General features: G+C 47.0%; 1 protein-coding gene across 3 annotated transcripts in view; it reads right to left on the minus strand.

Annotated features, from left to right (window-relative positions):
• The window catches only part of vps50 (VPS50 subunit of EARP/GARPII complex), a 101,407-nt gene that overhangs the window by 17,572 nt on the left and 66,818 nt on the right, over nt 1-17,017 (minus strand). For all 3 annotated transcript variants that reach the window (XR_013812314.1, XM_079748793.1, XM_079748792.1), the window contains exon 22: nt 13,431-13,511. Coding sequence is in view for 2 of the 3 variants with exons in the window: in XM_079748793.1 (XP_079604919.1) it covers nt 13,431-13,511 (81 nt within the window). In the remaining variant the exon portion in view is untranslated. The remainder of the gene's footprint in view (nt 1-13,430; nt 13,512-17,017) is intronic.

The raw sequence follows: 17,017 nt of genomic DNA on the forward strand, positions 1-17,017 counted from the left end.
ATACTTTATCAGAAATCGCATGGCCAAAAATAATCTTGTTTTACATGAGCCCCTCTCTCTCTCTCTCCTCCTTCTCTCGCTCCACCTACTCTCTTATCTCCGTGTCCCTTTCTTTTAATATCGGGCTAAACGAATGGCCTGCAATCCATCATGACAATACCGACCGCACACCCGAGGCTATTAAAATCCATAAGGGCCGAAGAGCCTACTGAGCGAGGTGATGTATGCCTCTCGCCAATCACCTGGGTAAACTGTGAAACCGCACAGGTCTTCAGTACGATCAATAGCAATCACTGGGGTCATAAAGGCCTTGGGGGAGGACCATCTTTGTTTGTGTGTGTGTGTGTGTCATAATTCCGTTTCACTACAGTGTTCTCCTGTTTATTCAAGCTCCAATCTAGTGAAACAGTGCCATTACTTTAGCATACAGTGCTATTTTCTATTGTAGCATAGGGCCCTAGAGTTGAGATAGAAAATAATTACATATTGACTGTTAATGTTTTCTTTGACACTGTGTATTCCTGTGAGTGTGCGGTTGGTATGTGTGTACGCGCATCGCGCGCGCGTGTGTGTATGTGAGAATGTGTGTGTAATTAACTACAAAATCATTTAATCACACATTAAAAATGTTTGTTGGACTAACTGTGAGTCACTAAAAGTTACTCTGTCAAAGTCAGCCATGTGGGACAAGCAAAAAGCTATGATTGTAATCAATTCAGTTTGTTATTCCACTAAAGGATTGGATCCTTGACTTTGTTTCAGTCGAGAGACGTCGATGAACGTTAAAAGGAGAGTGATGCAATGATGCAGCGGTTAACAATAAAAGACCCCTCCCCCGCAAAGGGTCAAAGGACAGTAATGGTTGGCAAGTTGACATGTATGAGCAAGCCAGAAGACTGCACCACATGCTGAGGAGATTTCAATGAAAAACATAACCACTTGACTCGTTAAACAAGGGTCAGCGGTGTACCAATTAAAAAGAAAGCTGGTTCAATTCACAGAGATCAGTCCTGCATCAGGCTTTGAGGAAAACATTGTGAAGGGAAATTTGTGATCAGTAATAAGTTCTAGGTTTTGAAGTCAAACAACAGGTTGAACCAATTTTAGATGTAACCTTGACACCGGATTGCGATGAGATGCACGCTAATATGCATAACAAGACAGCAGCCGGCCTGGAGTGTCTCCTTCATGTTAATTAGATGTTGTCTATCCACAAATGTATGCTCCCAAAAGCAAAGAGGGTTTGATGCAAGTGCATTAACATAATGTGTTGCTGTCGCCCTTCAGTGCTCCTAAATCACACGAAGTGTTGAGGCCGCGGGAGTTCAACCCTGTTGCAGAGAACTGAATTCACGCCAACGGCTTGAATTTGTAGGTTCTCATTGCATTTATTTTCCTTTCAAAATTTTCCGCACAGATGTATCAAAAGAGAACAAGATTAAAACGATTATTACTTTCCGTACATCATTTGCCAGAAATAAGAATTTAACTTCCTTGTATTATTTGTCTTCATAATCCTTTGGCAATGACGTTGCAATGAGAAGCATTGCATCGGAGGTTGCTAGATGCTAGGTCGTTAGTGGAACAAGGCCGCAAAAACATTATGCAAGTTGTAAGTCACAATTATAAAAGTCTTATCGCAAACACCACAATTGCAAGGTTTACGCAATGGAAATCATAGTGTTGAGCTAGATACAGAGAAGCATGCTTTTAATGTCATCATCCGACCACAAGACAAATGAGTTTGCTACATGGAAAATAAACCCAATGAGTTGAAAAATGCCAGCAAACCTAGTTATATAGGGGGAGGGTTAGAGATAATAAGTCTTCCACTGTCACAATTGAGCTTGATAGTATATGGGATTAATTTTTTTTTACATAAGCAGTTTTCCTCTTCAGAAATGGGAAGGATTTTTAAATAAATTGTGTGTTTGTGGAGGCTTAGAAGAACTTCCATTTTGTGTTGCAGAGCAGCATGCCATCTACATAGCCGACGTCCTTCCCTCATCTATATCGGTTGTTATGTACATACGTGATGTGTGAAGAGTGTGTGGCTATAAAAGTGTGTTTCTGTTACCAATATAGTGACATTCTTGCCTAAAATTCACACAAACTGCAGATAGGAATACTTCCACAACACATCCGTCCGTCTGAGGCATGAATGGTCTTTATTCACCGCTATCGTCAAATAAACCCAAATACATGAGGTGGAAGTGCTTAGCAAGCAGTGCGTTTACTCTATTGTGAAGACGGTGGGGATTTCTCGCACACAAGCCACCCATGATTGGAATAATGGAGATTCAATAACAGTATACCGACGATTGCTTCTGCTAAAAAGAAAAAAACGGCTGAGTTGCTGCCTAGTAAAAGCCAAAGGCGTTGCAGAAAATATTATAAAAACGCTTCATCAAAGCACAATGTATCAGCATATATGAATCAGATTCACAGATAAAGCAGTTATTCTGGAGAATTAACCGATCAGCCCTGGGGGCTAATTACAAATGCCTTTGTGAAGCGCACACAAGAAGGTCAACGGAGGGAGCGAGCGTGTCTCTCGCGTTCCTTCCGAGCCCGGGGCCATTTCCCAGAGCTTTGTCCGAGAGTCAGCGTTGTGTGGTCTTCCGAGGAAATCGAAAAGCGAAAATGAGGGCCCACAAAATAAAGTAAATGGAAATCGTGGCATGATCTGAATTCATCTCTGTACTGATGGGTTTCATTTAAAAACATATTACACACCGCTAATACGACAGCGCCGCAGGGAAGACTATCAAATAAATTACCGAAAGGCCTCGCAATTAAAACCAATGTGCAACACAATCTCCAGGGAAAGACATCTTTTAATTATTATTAAGTACTAGAGGTGGGAAGTGCTGACTGGACTAATGTAACAAAGTGTGCCTGGGAGCTGAATGGCAGGTTGGTATGGTATTTGGAAATACACGAGCAAGGCCGAGATTCCTTTGGTGAGTTAAATAACTCAAGACATACCAAAAAAAGGTATGTCGTTAACCGCCGTTCTTTATTCACAGTTCAGTAGTGTTAATTTACTGTTCCATGGTCGTTAAACCTTAATAATTTTATGATCTTTGTCAATATAAGATATGTTTCCCTATAAAACTCACAGCGCAGATGTTCTCTGGAGAGAGATAATCCTGGGGAAAAAACACAACCAAAGCAAATTTATTGGTACGTTTTTCTTTCTATGAAGAGGGATTGTCAGATATAAGAAAACTTTCCGAGCCATTGTGTGGGTCCAAAGTTCCAGTCGGGACAATCAGTCTTCCTGCAGTGAGCCAAGAATAGGATTTCAATGGTGTAATTTGGGACAATGTTAAGTTTTATTTTTTAAATGGCTAAGTTTTCCTGCCTCTTGGTTTTACATATTTTAGTGTGAAAAGACGAGTGAGCAAGCGATGACAGGCATATTCTTAAATTCAACTAACCCCAAAAAAATAAATCTAAAACTACATAAATTTGCCTCTGAATTCATGGCTAACAATAATACATGCAATATTGTGTATGCCATTTGGTGAACAATTAATTGATGTCTTGTGCGTGCATCAATAAGTGTTACTCCCATGCTCTACCAGTTGAGCTTGACACGATATTGATGCTAACTTTCGTGTAATTATTATGACTGATGGCTGGTTTAATGATCAAACACTGAATCTCTGACAGAAGTGGGATGTCAGATTAAAGCACTTCAGGATGTTTTTCCAGAAAACAGCAGATGACAAAGAGAACCCATAGTGAAGAAAAAGTTTCTGATGAAACAGTACTGGCAGGGGAAGTATGAGCAATAAATCACCGGTCAACATCTGGGCTGGAGTAATAACTATTTAGTGGACAGGTTCCCTGTTAAATGATCTTAATAAATAATAAATTGGTTATTAATAACGTTTTTGTTATGATGAAGTATGCAATATGTCAAAAGCCACTCTTGCTTTTTCCAGCCAATCCTAAGGCAGGATAACATTGTGTCAAGGGATTCGAATGGCAGCTCAAATGTTCTGGGTTCGAACCCTAATCGATTTAGGCGTTCTTGAGCAAGACCCCTCATATTTGTTATCCACTCTTTCACACTCTGGATAAAAGCATCTGCTAAATAACTAAATACTAGTAAATCTACCCCGGCCCCCCTGACAAATGTCCCTCCCCCTTACGTCTCCTGGACGGTTTCTCTGTTGAAAATAAAAGCTTCAGTCCAGCAAATGAGAAGCTATGTCACTCACCATGTCTCTAAGCCATGCTCTGTTCGTACAACAGAACCGTGGAACAATCAACCAATCAATCCCTGGTCCTACTGTCCTCATACATCTCTAGCCATCTGCCATCGCAAAAAACTATACGTCCCCATGTGACTAAATGCAGTTACATCTTGATGATATATAATCCGAGTACGCTCAGAAACCTCAACAACGCCGCTTTCTCCCTCCCCGCCGAGGGAATCGACCGGTTTATAATCAATCAGATCTCAGGGTGTGAGGAAAGAGCTGACGACAAGATCCTGGCCTGCTGAAGATTGATGCGGTTTACACAGGTATAAAAGCCATTCCACAGCTCAAAGAAGGAGCGAGGGAGGGGGTAGAGCTTTGGATTCGGGGGCAGAGGGTAGTTACTCCAAAAAGAGGCTTCCACAGTTTTAAGAAGAATACTAAGTGCGAGAGGGAAACGTCCGCACTGAATACTCTTGCTTGAATAAATGCGTGGCAGAACAGTGTCGAACATTCATCGGAGGCCAAACCATAATTGAATGATGTCCTTTGGCAATCGCTAGTCTGCCAAACAAACTGCCCCCCCAAGAGTCTCAAATGTCAGTTTTGATATGGCTCAATAGCAGCAGTAACTGTGTTGTTCAAAAACATTAATTACCTCCTTAAAGGGCAACATTGGTGATGCAATAAGTGATATATACATATATATATATATATATATATATATATATATATATATATATATATAAAAACACACACACACACACACACACATATCATACCTCAGGCCAAAAATAACAACCCATGGGCAAAGTAAGGCATCAAAGGTAGCAATGACTTCCCACCATGTGTGTTATGATTGAGAGGAACTCTGGAAGTGGCCGTGAAAACAACAGTTGCCCAGGGAGAGGGATGACTACCCAGGCTAAGACACGAGGGAGCCGGAGACCAAACAGAGACACAGAGAGGGAGAAAGAGGGAGAAAGAGAGAGAAAGAGAAAGAGAAGGAGAGAGACTGCTGATAATTATAGACCGGGCTCACGGCTGTAGTTCTGACAGGGGAATTCTCCCCCCACGCAGATCAAAGCAAAGAGGGACACGATATCTTTGTTAGCCCGTTTGAACGAAAAATAAAAAGGTTTTAATTAGATGGAGCGAGGGAGATAGAGTTGTATGTGCTGCGTGTTGCTGGGTTGTTGCCGTTTCCCTCCGAGGAGAAGAAGTATAATGAGTTTCTGTCATTTACCGCCGTGCTCCTGTGGGATGGTTAATCTTCCCTTCACAGATGCTTAGGGTGAGAATGGGCAGACGCAGCGCCGGTCCAGAATTCCAACACGGAGGAGGCCCTCTGCGTCCGCAGGGAGCCGTTCCCAGGGAGTGTGTTCATCCAAGCCAGAGCTGGCCATTTGTTTTTTACTAGGGTTTGTTTCAATGCTCAATTTAAGATGGGTATTATTGAGGGGGAGGGAGCAAAATCTTCCACTTAAACAGCAAATACTTGCGGTAGCAGAAATTGGAAATAAATATCTCGCCACCTTGACCTCCAGCCTCCTTCAACACCACCACCACCAGCTCCCTCCCTCCCTCCTTCCCTCCCTCCCTCCCCTCCAGCCAAATGGCACGAAACACAGCCCTCCTAGGGCCTGCGGTGGCGGTCCGGGAACCGCCCGGTGTTCCTGATGGTTTTGGCGGTGGGAGGTGTCCCCGGACCCTCTGGTGCTCCAGTGTTTATACTTCAAACCGCCGCCGTCGGAATTCCAGGGCCAATAAATTTGACTTTGCACTCAGAACCCTCTGTCTCTCTGCCTTTTATTCGGAGGGGGGGAGGATGCTGAGGCATGCCGTTCCTGCTTGCTGAAACTGCGTTATTTTCCGTGCTATTGGGTTTGCTTTGGGTGTCAGTCAGGTTATTTGTTTGTGGGCAGCCCTTCTCCTAGTCTCCTAAGCACCGTCTGAATCGGGGCTTTGGTTACCCAACACCTATTTAGCGGCTACTACTAAGATACCCGCACAGCCAAGCCAAATTGAGTAGAATTGGATTGATTAAAATAACTTTTGGAAAATAAGTTGGTTTGAGTTTCCCAAGACTCCTTTTGAACTCAACCCGAAACGGAGACTCTTCATCCGCAAAGGCTGCTGAACTTAGACAGCCTTATGAGTCAATAATCCCCCATTAAGCGACGCAAGCCTTCAGCTAAGCAGTGCATGGTGACGATCTGTCCTAATGCCTCCCAATCAGGTGGCGGGGTGGATGGCTTATTTCCTCTCTATTCCGGCCCAGGGCCCCAAGTGCCAAACATGGGGGGGGAGGGGGGTGGGGAGATGTGTGTGGGGTGTGTGTCTTGAGAGTCAGGAAATTACTTTCAAGGGGATCCCATCGCCGGCAATTGTCATCCGTCCTTATCCGAGAAACGTGTTTCCCATTAGATAAGTGTCAAACGGAATTAGAGGCATGGTTTGTGGTGTGTGACGGGCTGTGTGTGCCCCCCCCCTCGTGGTGACCGGTCCCCTGGCACCTGGTGCAGAGGCGCAACATCTCTGCCGCTGCTGGTATTGCATACGCGATAGGGTCTCCTCTTGGGAGTAAGACACTGGGAAGGGGGAGCTACAGAGTGTGTCGACGGAGAAAACATTCTCAGCCAAGCCTCTTACTTTGGGGGGCTGCAGTGAGTCATCACACAGCACTTTGGGAGAAGTTTGAAGACGGATGAAACGTTGGAGCGTGAAGAGCGCGTGCATCAGAAGCAGCTGCACCCTAATTAGAGCGGAGGTGACATGTTGCCACCCTGGTCAATAGATTGTCAAGCTCCCAGCACTGCACACATAGGCAATGACAGATGTGCATAACGGTACGTGTGTCTGAGTGCGTAAGTGTATATGTGATTATGGGTGTGTGTGCATGTGTCTATGGGTGTGTGTGTTTGTGTCTATGGGTATGTGTGTATGTGTCTATGGGTGTGTGTGCATGTGTCTTGACGTGTGTGTGTATGTGTCTATGGGTGTGTGTGTATGTGTCTTTATGTGTGTGTGTATGTGTCTATACGTGTGTGTATGTGTCTATACGTGTGTGTGTGTGTGTGTGTGTGTGTGTGTGTGTGTGTGTGTGTGTGTGTGTGTTTGTGTGTGTGTGTGTCTGTGTACAGCATGTGCCGGTATGTAGATGTACAAGTGTGTGTGTACTACATGTATGCATTTACAGTATGTATGTCTGTATGTATACTGTGCGCCTCTGCAGCGTCAGTGTGGGGGTGTTTACCGATGCAGGAACACCAGAGACTACCATCAGCCAGACCCTCTGCAGAAATGTCCGAACCATCGTAGCCCTGCCAGCCACAATATGAACAACAATCTGGGCTGGCTCACTCTGTTATGATCCACCCCCTCTGCTGAACATCGGCTTTGGCAAAGGCTGAAATCCTTGGCAGGCCGAGACGGAGGGAGACGGACAGGAGATCACGGCACTACCCTGCAGCAAGGACTGGAGGGTGGGGTTGACGTGGGTGGTGGGGTGGCTGGGTGGGGGAGAGTGGACACTGACAGGTCCTCGGCCGAGAAGCACAGAGGTAATGATTGTGTGTAGCGTGGGGTGTGTGTGTGTGTGTGTTTGCCCGCTGCGTTTGGCAGCCAAGCGCAAATCCCGCCAGGAGCGAGGCCGTCTGTGCCAGTCGGGCGCAGCCGGCTGTGCCAAGTTAAGAGAGCCAAAACCTCAGCCCCCAGCCACATGCTTTGGGTTAATCCCCCCCCCGCTGGTCAATCCCCGACAGTGGTGGGTGGAAGTGTGGAAACCTCTGCCCACCTCAACCCCAATGTGTGAGTGTGTGCGTGCAGAAAGAGATCGAGATAGAAGAAGGACAAGGCATCAGTCCGAGCACGTCTTAGGCTTATTTGTGCATACACCTTTGCTATATTTGTGTCCTTCGAGCGGCCCCATGGTTTTCACTGTGTTCTTCAGTGTGCCGTTATGGCATGCTGGCTGTAACAGTGCGAGAGTCTACAGGGAAATCACCGCCATTCCTATGCAGCCCTCCGTTCCCCTTCTAAGCCCCTCTGCCGCGGACTGAATTGAATATCAATACACCAACTAATGAGCCAGCATTAGTCTCTTATGCACACTCACACACACACACTCAAACACACACACAGCAAGGTTTAGTCCCTTTCGCCGATATGCCTGCCATTCAACCATGGGTATCACAAGCCGTGTGCCTTTAAATACACAATCTCCGCTGCCGGCCTCAGACGCGTCTCTAGGTCCGACTCGGAGCACGACGGCGCCTGCAACGTCACAGCCAATCAGAAAAGCCGGTGGTGTGCAGGACCACACGTGAGCAGTAGTGGTGAGCCACTTAGAGATTGGAGGCGAGTGGCCAAATGGGTGGGACATAATCAGCACACACGCAGATAATCACCACAGGGAAGAGGAGGAGGGAAATTAAGTTAAGAAGGGACGGGAGTAAAGTGCTATGACAGTTTTAGATCTCTGTAGAAAAAGCTGAAGGGAACATTATGAAATTGGAAGAAAGAAATGAAAAGAAGAGACAAGGGCGGCCATGGGGTAAAAGGGAAGAGTAAAAAATTATTTTTAAAAGGAAGCGATAAAAGTTAAAAACAAGAAGAAAAAGGAAGAAAGTACGCCAACAGGGGAAAGAGATCACAGCTTTAATAAGGGAGCAGGGTGGGGCGGCTCGGGCCCATGGTCTGTTACCCAACCCTGCCTGAGTGATGGCTGTTAATGGCTCTTAATGGCTGTCCCGTCTGATCATCCGTCTGGCGGCGGCCCTATGGCCGCAGGCCGGCTGCACGACGCTGTCTCCTTGACAGGCAGAGACCTCCCCAAAAAGGACTGAACTATTATTAAGCGCGACACTAGCAAATGATTAGCTGTACTAATTGGGAGTTCCGGCAGATTCGTGCTAGATTAAAACCGACGTAACAAAAAGACGGTGTGACCCGACTGCAAGGTGGATGAGTTCGGGTTTGCACAACCCGCGTCTGCTTCCGATGAACGCACAAGTTTGCAGCCCCTCCCTTACGCTACGGTATGAATGCAATGAGTCATAGAGAGGGACTCTGATGCCACCAAAGGAATTTCTTGCATGAATTCCCAAAATAATACCAGCGTGAAAACTGCAGACAGATATTATCACCCGAGATGAGAACGGCCCCGGGGTCTAGAAAGAGCGTCGGAGAAGACGACCCACTGCTCTCCGGAGCTGCTCCCCGCTTCACATATTCAAAGCCAGGACTTTAGAGACAGAAGAAGAAAACGACGAGAAGAAAAATAGAATAAAGGACTGTCAGGGGAGAGGGTTTTCGGGTGGGAGAGAGAGAGAGAAATACAATAAATACAACAAGAAAAACAATATTTTGTGTCCGCTGAAAGCAAGCAAACAGAAAGGAAAGTGAGGACAGAGCAAGATGGCGGTGCAGTCAAAGAGCTCCGCTAGCCCACCACTATTTACTTAAATTTCATACATTTATATTCCACTCATTTTGGTCAAATCAGCTTCCTAAGTAACTCAGAGTCGCCGAGAGAGTTTACCTGAACCCCAAAGTATCAAAGTATTTCAAAGGCCAGGCAACGAGCAGCAAGTCGACCAGTAATAGCTCGCCTCCGAATGACGATGCGGAAACTACTAGCTCAGTACAACATAGAGAGAGCAACCAAACCACACCGAACATGGATCATCTGTATGCCGAGATATGCAGGAGATATTTGAACCATCAAGCAGGAAAGTCAGGGCAGTGGCTCCTTCTGGTGTCTCCGCATCGCCCCCGGGCCACGCTCGGGGCTGGCTAAACGACCCGCGGACCCCAGCCGTCACGACGCAGACCGAGTCTGCTGCCGACCGGCCGCCCGTCTGGGGACTGGGAGTAATTATCACCGCCCGGTTGGTTGGAATCAACCGGTCGATGAGCTAATCCCGGGGGATAGTGACGTGACGGGCGGCGGGCGGTGCTGGATGAAAGAAGCTCAAGGATTCCGCGGGACGAATTGGAATTTGGTGTGCGTTTACTTTGATAATGTGTGTGCACAACTGAGATCTACACCCGCTGCTGTTTTGTATGCGCGCGCGTGTGTGTCTGTGTCGTTACATACAGGGCAGGGATGTGATGAGTGTAAACGTGAGGAGGCCCCCGCATCTCATCAGACGGTGGGAATCGGAAATGGCGGGTGATGAATTCACGCAGCAAAACCGCATAGCACGAGTGATCGGGAAATGAACGCTACGGTTCCTATATCGACCATCTCGCGCCGGCGACAGAAGATCATCAATTCCACACTTCCCGTTCCCGTCGGTGTGAATGGGACGCATGTGAAATTGATGGTGAATAATATGTGCTTGCGACCTGTGTGTGTTTCATATTGGAGGGGTATCTGTAGCAGGCAGAGAGGAGGCCTGGGCAAAGGAATGGAATTAAGAATAATAAAAAAAAGGGGGTTTCGATGGGCGGCCATCTGAATGATTTATCAAGATGAGCTAAAATGGCACTGTGGGAAAGAAGGGCTAAAAGCTTTTGGCAATACTTCAGGGATAAACGAGCATGACTCTCTCCCACTCTTCCCCCCCCCCACTCTCTCTCTCTCTCTCTCTCTCTTCCATCTCCCCTCTCTCTCTTGCTCTACCCCTCTCTCTCTCCCCCTCTCGCTCTACCCCTCTCGCTCTCCCCCTCTCGCTCATTCTGCCACCTCTGGAGAGCGTTTTAAATAGCTCTTAATCAGTCAGTCTGGAATGGATGCCATGTGATAACATTAAGGCAAGATTGAGGGTGTGTGTCTGTCCGTGTGCGTGTGGGCGTGTGTAAATTAAATGCAATTGGGCCTCCTGAGAAAATCCCCTGATTCTCATGAGTTCACACACACACACACACATACAGAGCTGAGCCTAATGTTATCACATGGCAACTGCTAACAAGCCCAGAGACAGGACCACAGTCATGCCATCACCATAGAGATGTCCATACACAAAGAACTCCAAAGCCAACCACACACACGCACACACCTTTACACCCAACATTTTTTGTCTCTACCTGGTGAATCCTTCTCATTTCTCTCTTCAACAGAATCAACACCCCCTCATCTCCCTGGGCAAAGACCCCCCCATTCTCTGTGCTGCCCCCACACTCTCAACTAGCAAGCTGCTAACCAACAACCCGCCATAGCGGCTATGCTACACTGCTGCCGAAAGCCGTAAGGAGGAGCAGAAAGGATCTGCTCTGTGAGGCACGCTGACGCCGCCGTCTTTGACTACTTTCACCTCATCCAGTGAAGAAAAACATCCTGCTGTTATTTGTTCCCCTCCCTCCCACGCGGAGCCTTATGGGGACGGTCTGTGATGTCACGACCCGCCATTCCACCACAGCAAAGTCGACCCGCAGAGGATCCACAAAACACACTGTTTCTGGTGGGTGGGTTTGCGATATGGATTTCCCTGCTGGGTGTGTTTAATATTTTTGCTATTGCGTTCTGGGTGATGGTTAAAAAATAAATATCAAACGAGGTTGGGACATGTGTCTGGGGAATGAATAAATAAATTATACTGAGCAATAAAAAGAGAGCAGGCTTTCTGCCCTTGCTTCGCCCTCTGTGGTGTGAAGTACAATAAGCTCTGGGCTGGAGCTGGAGCCACGCAGCGACGCTGCGATGATAACCATGGGAACCTGTCACTGGGATGTCAGCGAGGTTCACCTTGAGAAGCTTCCGTACCCTCCATCTAAATGGTCCTTATGTAATTCAGGGTGAATGAGCAACAAAAACAATACAAAAATCATACATTTAAAATAGGGCCATTTGCATGTAAAATATAACCAAAACAGGCCAAAAATAGGCCAAAAAAAAGACTATATGTATAGCTGCACTACTTAGTCTACTATGAGCCTCAAAACTTGCCCCAAAATGAACATATTCAAAGGTTATCCAAGCCAGATTGTTCTGTACTTTAAAAATGAATCCCAGTACAGCTGTACGGCTTCTGGTGCTCAGAAATGGAACCAACTGTTACTCATAAATGACACGGCTTTATAGACTTAAAGGTACGGGAGGCAATTTGGAAGAACTTGACAGAGTAAGCAAGAATCTGAAAGTATCCAAGCGAAAAAGTCCCAGACATCAGTCCAGGCCTCCCTCCAATGCCTCTCCCCCCAAAGACATGGCTGGCTCGCTGGGGTTGGTGCTGGGACGGCCTGGCCCCGGGGAAGACTCAGACGCTCATGCGCAGTGGGTGCCAGTGCAGAGCGTGCGCTGATGGCCTGGTGGGCAGACTTATCACAGGCCATCCAATAATTTCCCTTCGGGCTTAATGACATTATTAGACGGGCGTATAACAGGCGTGCTGTTATACGCCATTAACACTGTTTTTTTTTAGGAATATTTGTCAGAGCATTAGATTCATTTTTTGATTCAACGCATATGACAGAAAAGGCTTGGTAAATAAATTGCCTACCATAGCTATATATTAAATTCCAGCTTCAACTTGCATGTAATTGTAAATCCTTGACAGTTCCGAATGTATGTGTTTTTCAATGGCCCTCCGGTCACGGTGAGTGACACCGGGTAGCGCTGGTGCCGCAGCAGATGTAAACCGGTATTGACAGCAGCTCCAGAAGGCCGGCTGACACAAAACGCACCAAAGAAATAATGGTGGGTGGAGACGAGGGGACTTGCCGAGTTGTTACCGTCGAACATTAACACGAGGATCAAGACCTCTAAGAGGGGTAAAGATGGAGTTTTAATGGGATTTCTGTGCAACCACACACACACACACACACACACACACACACACACACTAATGTGTGTCCTATGTGGAAACTATCGCCCGGAGCTGTCTGTGTGTGTCTGCTTTTACTGGTCAGAGAGAGACATTGATACATATAGGCAGAGACGGCACAAAAAATAGAAAGAGAAGATTAGTCGAGCAGCAAAGGGATAATGATAACCCATAATGCTATGTGTCACCACACAGGTCATGGACACCATCCACTCAGACAATACGACCCCCCCCCCCCCCCCATTCCCCACCGCACACACACACCCCCACACACACACACACACACACACAAAGACCGATACATGATAGATGAAAAAACTTTATGTCATAAGGATATTGAAGAGAGTGGGAGCGAGAATAGAGATAGAACAGGGCTCTAGAAGAGGCTATGGACGTGACATGGAATAGAAAGGGCTAGATACAACAGAAAAGAGGGTACAGGTCTTACCATGTCTATGAGGTTCTCCTGGATGCGGTTGAGTGTAGTCCTCAATCTGCTGCTGATGAGGCCCAGACCCGACGACTCATACTGACACACACACACACACACACACACACACACACACACAGTTAGCCAATTTACAACGCATCAACACATGAGGCAGGTGTGCCAAACACTGGGCTACATCATGTTTAGACATGTGTCTAAACATGCTGCTAGAATACTCTACAGGGGACAAGGTGGGCAGACATATAGAGGGACAGCGGTCAAAAGAATGCATACATATACACACACACACACAGACACACACACACACACAAACACAAACACATAAAATAGACATGGAAGGAGAAGGTGACCGTGAGTATAGAGGGTAAATGCACAGCAAAACCACGTCATGACATAACATTTGATGCTCTAAGGTACAGCATATGATTGGATTTTGATATCTAATTGATCTTCTTATTTTTCTTGGTCAGGGTCCGCTTCTCAGACTCCCACCTTCTCAATACTCCACAGCCGACCACATGTCAAGGGGATTTTCTTTAAGGGACATTCAGGGCAAAACAAGGCTGACCTCGTGGCAAACAATCTGCCCCGTGGAGTTTCTCTCATAAGCCCTGTACACACCAGGCATTAGCATGCGTCCTGGCTGAACTGCTCACAGGTCACAGCTCACCAAGTAAGTGCCTCAGTTGACACCAGCTGTGAGCATGCGTCTCCACATGCATACTCGAGCGACCACTTGTGATTGGATCAAACTTCCCCGCTCTATATGCAAATAAACGCAGACATCATTTATTTTTGCAAAGACCAAATGTGTTTTTTTCTAACCAATTTGAGGAAGCAAGTCTTCCGGAAATGAAAAGTTAAGTAAGATCTTAAATTAATACAGACTATTCTAGAGGCTAATCCTTCCCAAACCAATTCGCTCAAGATGTTTGACGGATACGGAGTATGCCCTGGACAAAGCAATCTTACGTGAATTGGTCCTTTTGATTTATTTTAATTTGAAGCCGAATACGTCTGTACTTCTGCTTACGTGGAGGATGTCAGTTGACTAATCGATGCGGCCACACAGGACACATTCGCGGACAACACACCGCCGAAAGAATGTGGGGGTGTGCGGGCCCAGACCCCCCCTTCCAAACGCGGCGCGGGCGATCGGATCTCGACGTGTCCTCAACGTGCCTGTGGTGCGTTCAGATCTGTTCTCAGAGCGGCTTGTTTGCGATCGGACCACCAAGACCACATGAAAATGCCGTAGTGTGAACAGGGCCAGGTGCTCTCCCCCCCCCCCCATGCCTACGCTCTCTCTTACCAGGCAGGCAGGTCCCACCACCCTCGCCCCGACCGTCTCTCTGCCGCTCTGGGAGAGCAGAGACGGGCTGGGGGCGGGCTGTCCGAGACCCATAGCAGCCAGAAAGAGAGGACACAGAAAACACACATACACACACAGAGCATGAATCACATGTGACGACATGGAGGATATTAAGTTACATCATACATAATAATGATAAGGGCATACTGAAAACAAAATAATGGCAATGGACATAATCACACGTATACACACCGTGTCTATACTAGGACAAACATAATGACTGTTCCTTTGGTCATTAAGGAGGCAGGAAATTAAGGACCAAGTGGGCGGATATCCTGCTAGAGGATGCTTACAAGTAGGATTCAAGGCATTGGGGATCTAACCATGTTTAGCCTACAGATGTAATGCATTGAGCTAGCGTTATCTGCCTGTTCCAGCCCTTTGAGACTGTAATAACTAAGAGCTCAACTAATAAATCGGACCAAACCTTTGGGCTGCGATTCAGACCCCCTGAGTAGCCCACTGGGATATTAATCCCCCCGGCAAACTACTCAACGCTAGTCTCACAAATCAGACATGAGAAATCATCTAAAGAACCTGGCCCTCTTTAATCGGGGCCAAGAGCGTGTGATCACGGTGGACACAGACATAAACAGTGGTGGGTGTACGAGCTTGTTCTGTCAAAGGGATCGAGCCGCCGGGTACCGAGGGCACGCGCCACAGGCTTTGGGTTCCAAGGAGAAGTACAGCTCGGGAGAGGAGGGGAAAATGCAAAGCCAGCAGCGAGACGGCGGAGGCGAGGTGCATTGGAAAATGAGCTCACTGGTGAGGTCTCGTTGTGTATGAGGGGGGCCGTGGATGACAGGACTGCAGCATTCGGTCCGCCTCGGTTTGAGTATAAATTCAAGTTTCCTCCATCTGTGGTGGATGTCGATCTTTTTTTTTTTTTTCAGCTTTAGGAATATTATACACAGATTCCACAACGTAAGAACACGTAAAGTACACAATGAAATCATAGAGTAATCACTTGTGTATTTACAGTTGTCAGCACTGCCTGTTGCCTTCGCAATAACGAAACGTCCCAGATGTTTCAACGCAGGGAGATGATAATGTTTCACAGACTTAGCCATAAGGTCGTAAGCCGTAAGTCTCAGAGTAGAAAGGATTTTGCAGCTGCAGGAACATCAAGGATAGTCTGTTGTATACGTGCCAATGGGGGAGTGGATCATTTATTTGGTGTAATAAGGTCCTGTGCCATGCGCAGCAGTATCACTGAATAAACAGTTTTGCTGAGCATTATATAAGTCCATCCCTGCTAACAACAGGGACTTCATGGATCAGGGCTCGCTGACACCTGAGTGTCACTAGTCGTCATGGCGATCTGCCTGATCAATCTGTCACCTGAATTGCATGGTGATACAATATAAACCTCAAAGTAACCCTGAGATGAAATCACCACCATAGTAACAATTTGGGTGATGTTATATCCGCTACAACGTAACTCTGAAGTTTGAGTGAATAAAGGGGTTTGGCGGCCAAGCCATTGCCTTATTGTCCGAGTCTGTTATCGCAATCCCATGCGGCTAGAGACACAAATACAGCCACCGCAGCTTTTTGCTGGCTTAAATCTTAAAAACAGACAACCGGAAGCCACAAAACTAACGACGCTTGGCGCTTTATTGTATCTGCTAGGCAGCGTCCTGCTCGCTGCAGACAGATGGCCGACCGTGGATCCTGCGGCCATCACACACAAAAAACATCACAATCTCCCAGAGAGCCCATCCATCCAAGTCGGCCGCATTCCACTCGTTCCCCTTCTCCCTCTCATCTTCCCGCCATCCACTTACACCTCCCGACCTTTCATGACAACACAATGGCATGTAGCCACGATCTGCTCCCGGCAGCCTCCGCTATATCTCATCCTCTCTCCTCCATCCTTCTCCCTCACTTCTCCCTCACTTCTCCCACCTAGCACTACTCCTGCCTCCCTCTTTCTCTCTTGTTTCCCTCTCTCTCTCCTCATTCCTTCTTCTCCTCATCTCCCCCCTCCCTCCCTCTCCCATCATCCCTCCCCTCTCCCATCAGCCCATCCGTCTCCCGCTCCTCCCTAAAGCCTCTTAGCGCGGTGCCTGTGCCAGCCTTGGAACGGGCACAGGGGGGGGGCTTTCGAAGAGCTCCACGGCTCCTCAGTGGGGAACTTTTCATCTTTCTCAAAAATCGATGGGCTCCTAAATAAGCATTTTTATTTTGCTGTAATCCCGGCTCTCTCCCT

The sequence above is a fragment of the Pollachius pollachius genome (genome assembly GCF_949987615.1).
Source record: "Pollachius pollachius genome assembly, chromosome: 13".
NCBI classification, from domain to species: domain Eukaryota; kingdom Metazoa; phylum Chordata; class Actinopteri; order Gadiformes; family Gadidae; genus Pollachius; species Pollachius pollachius.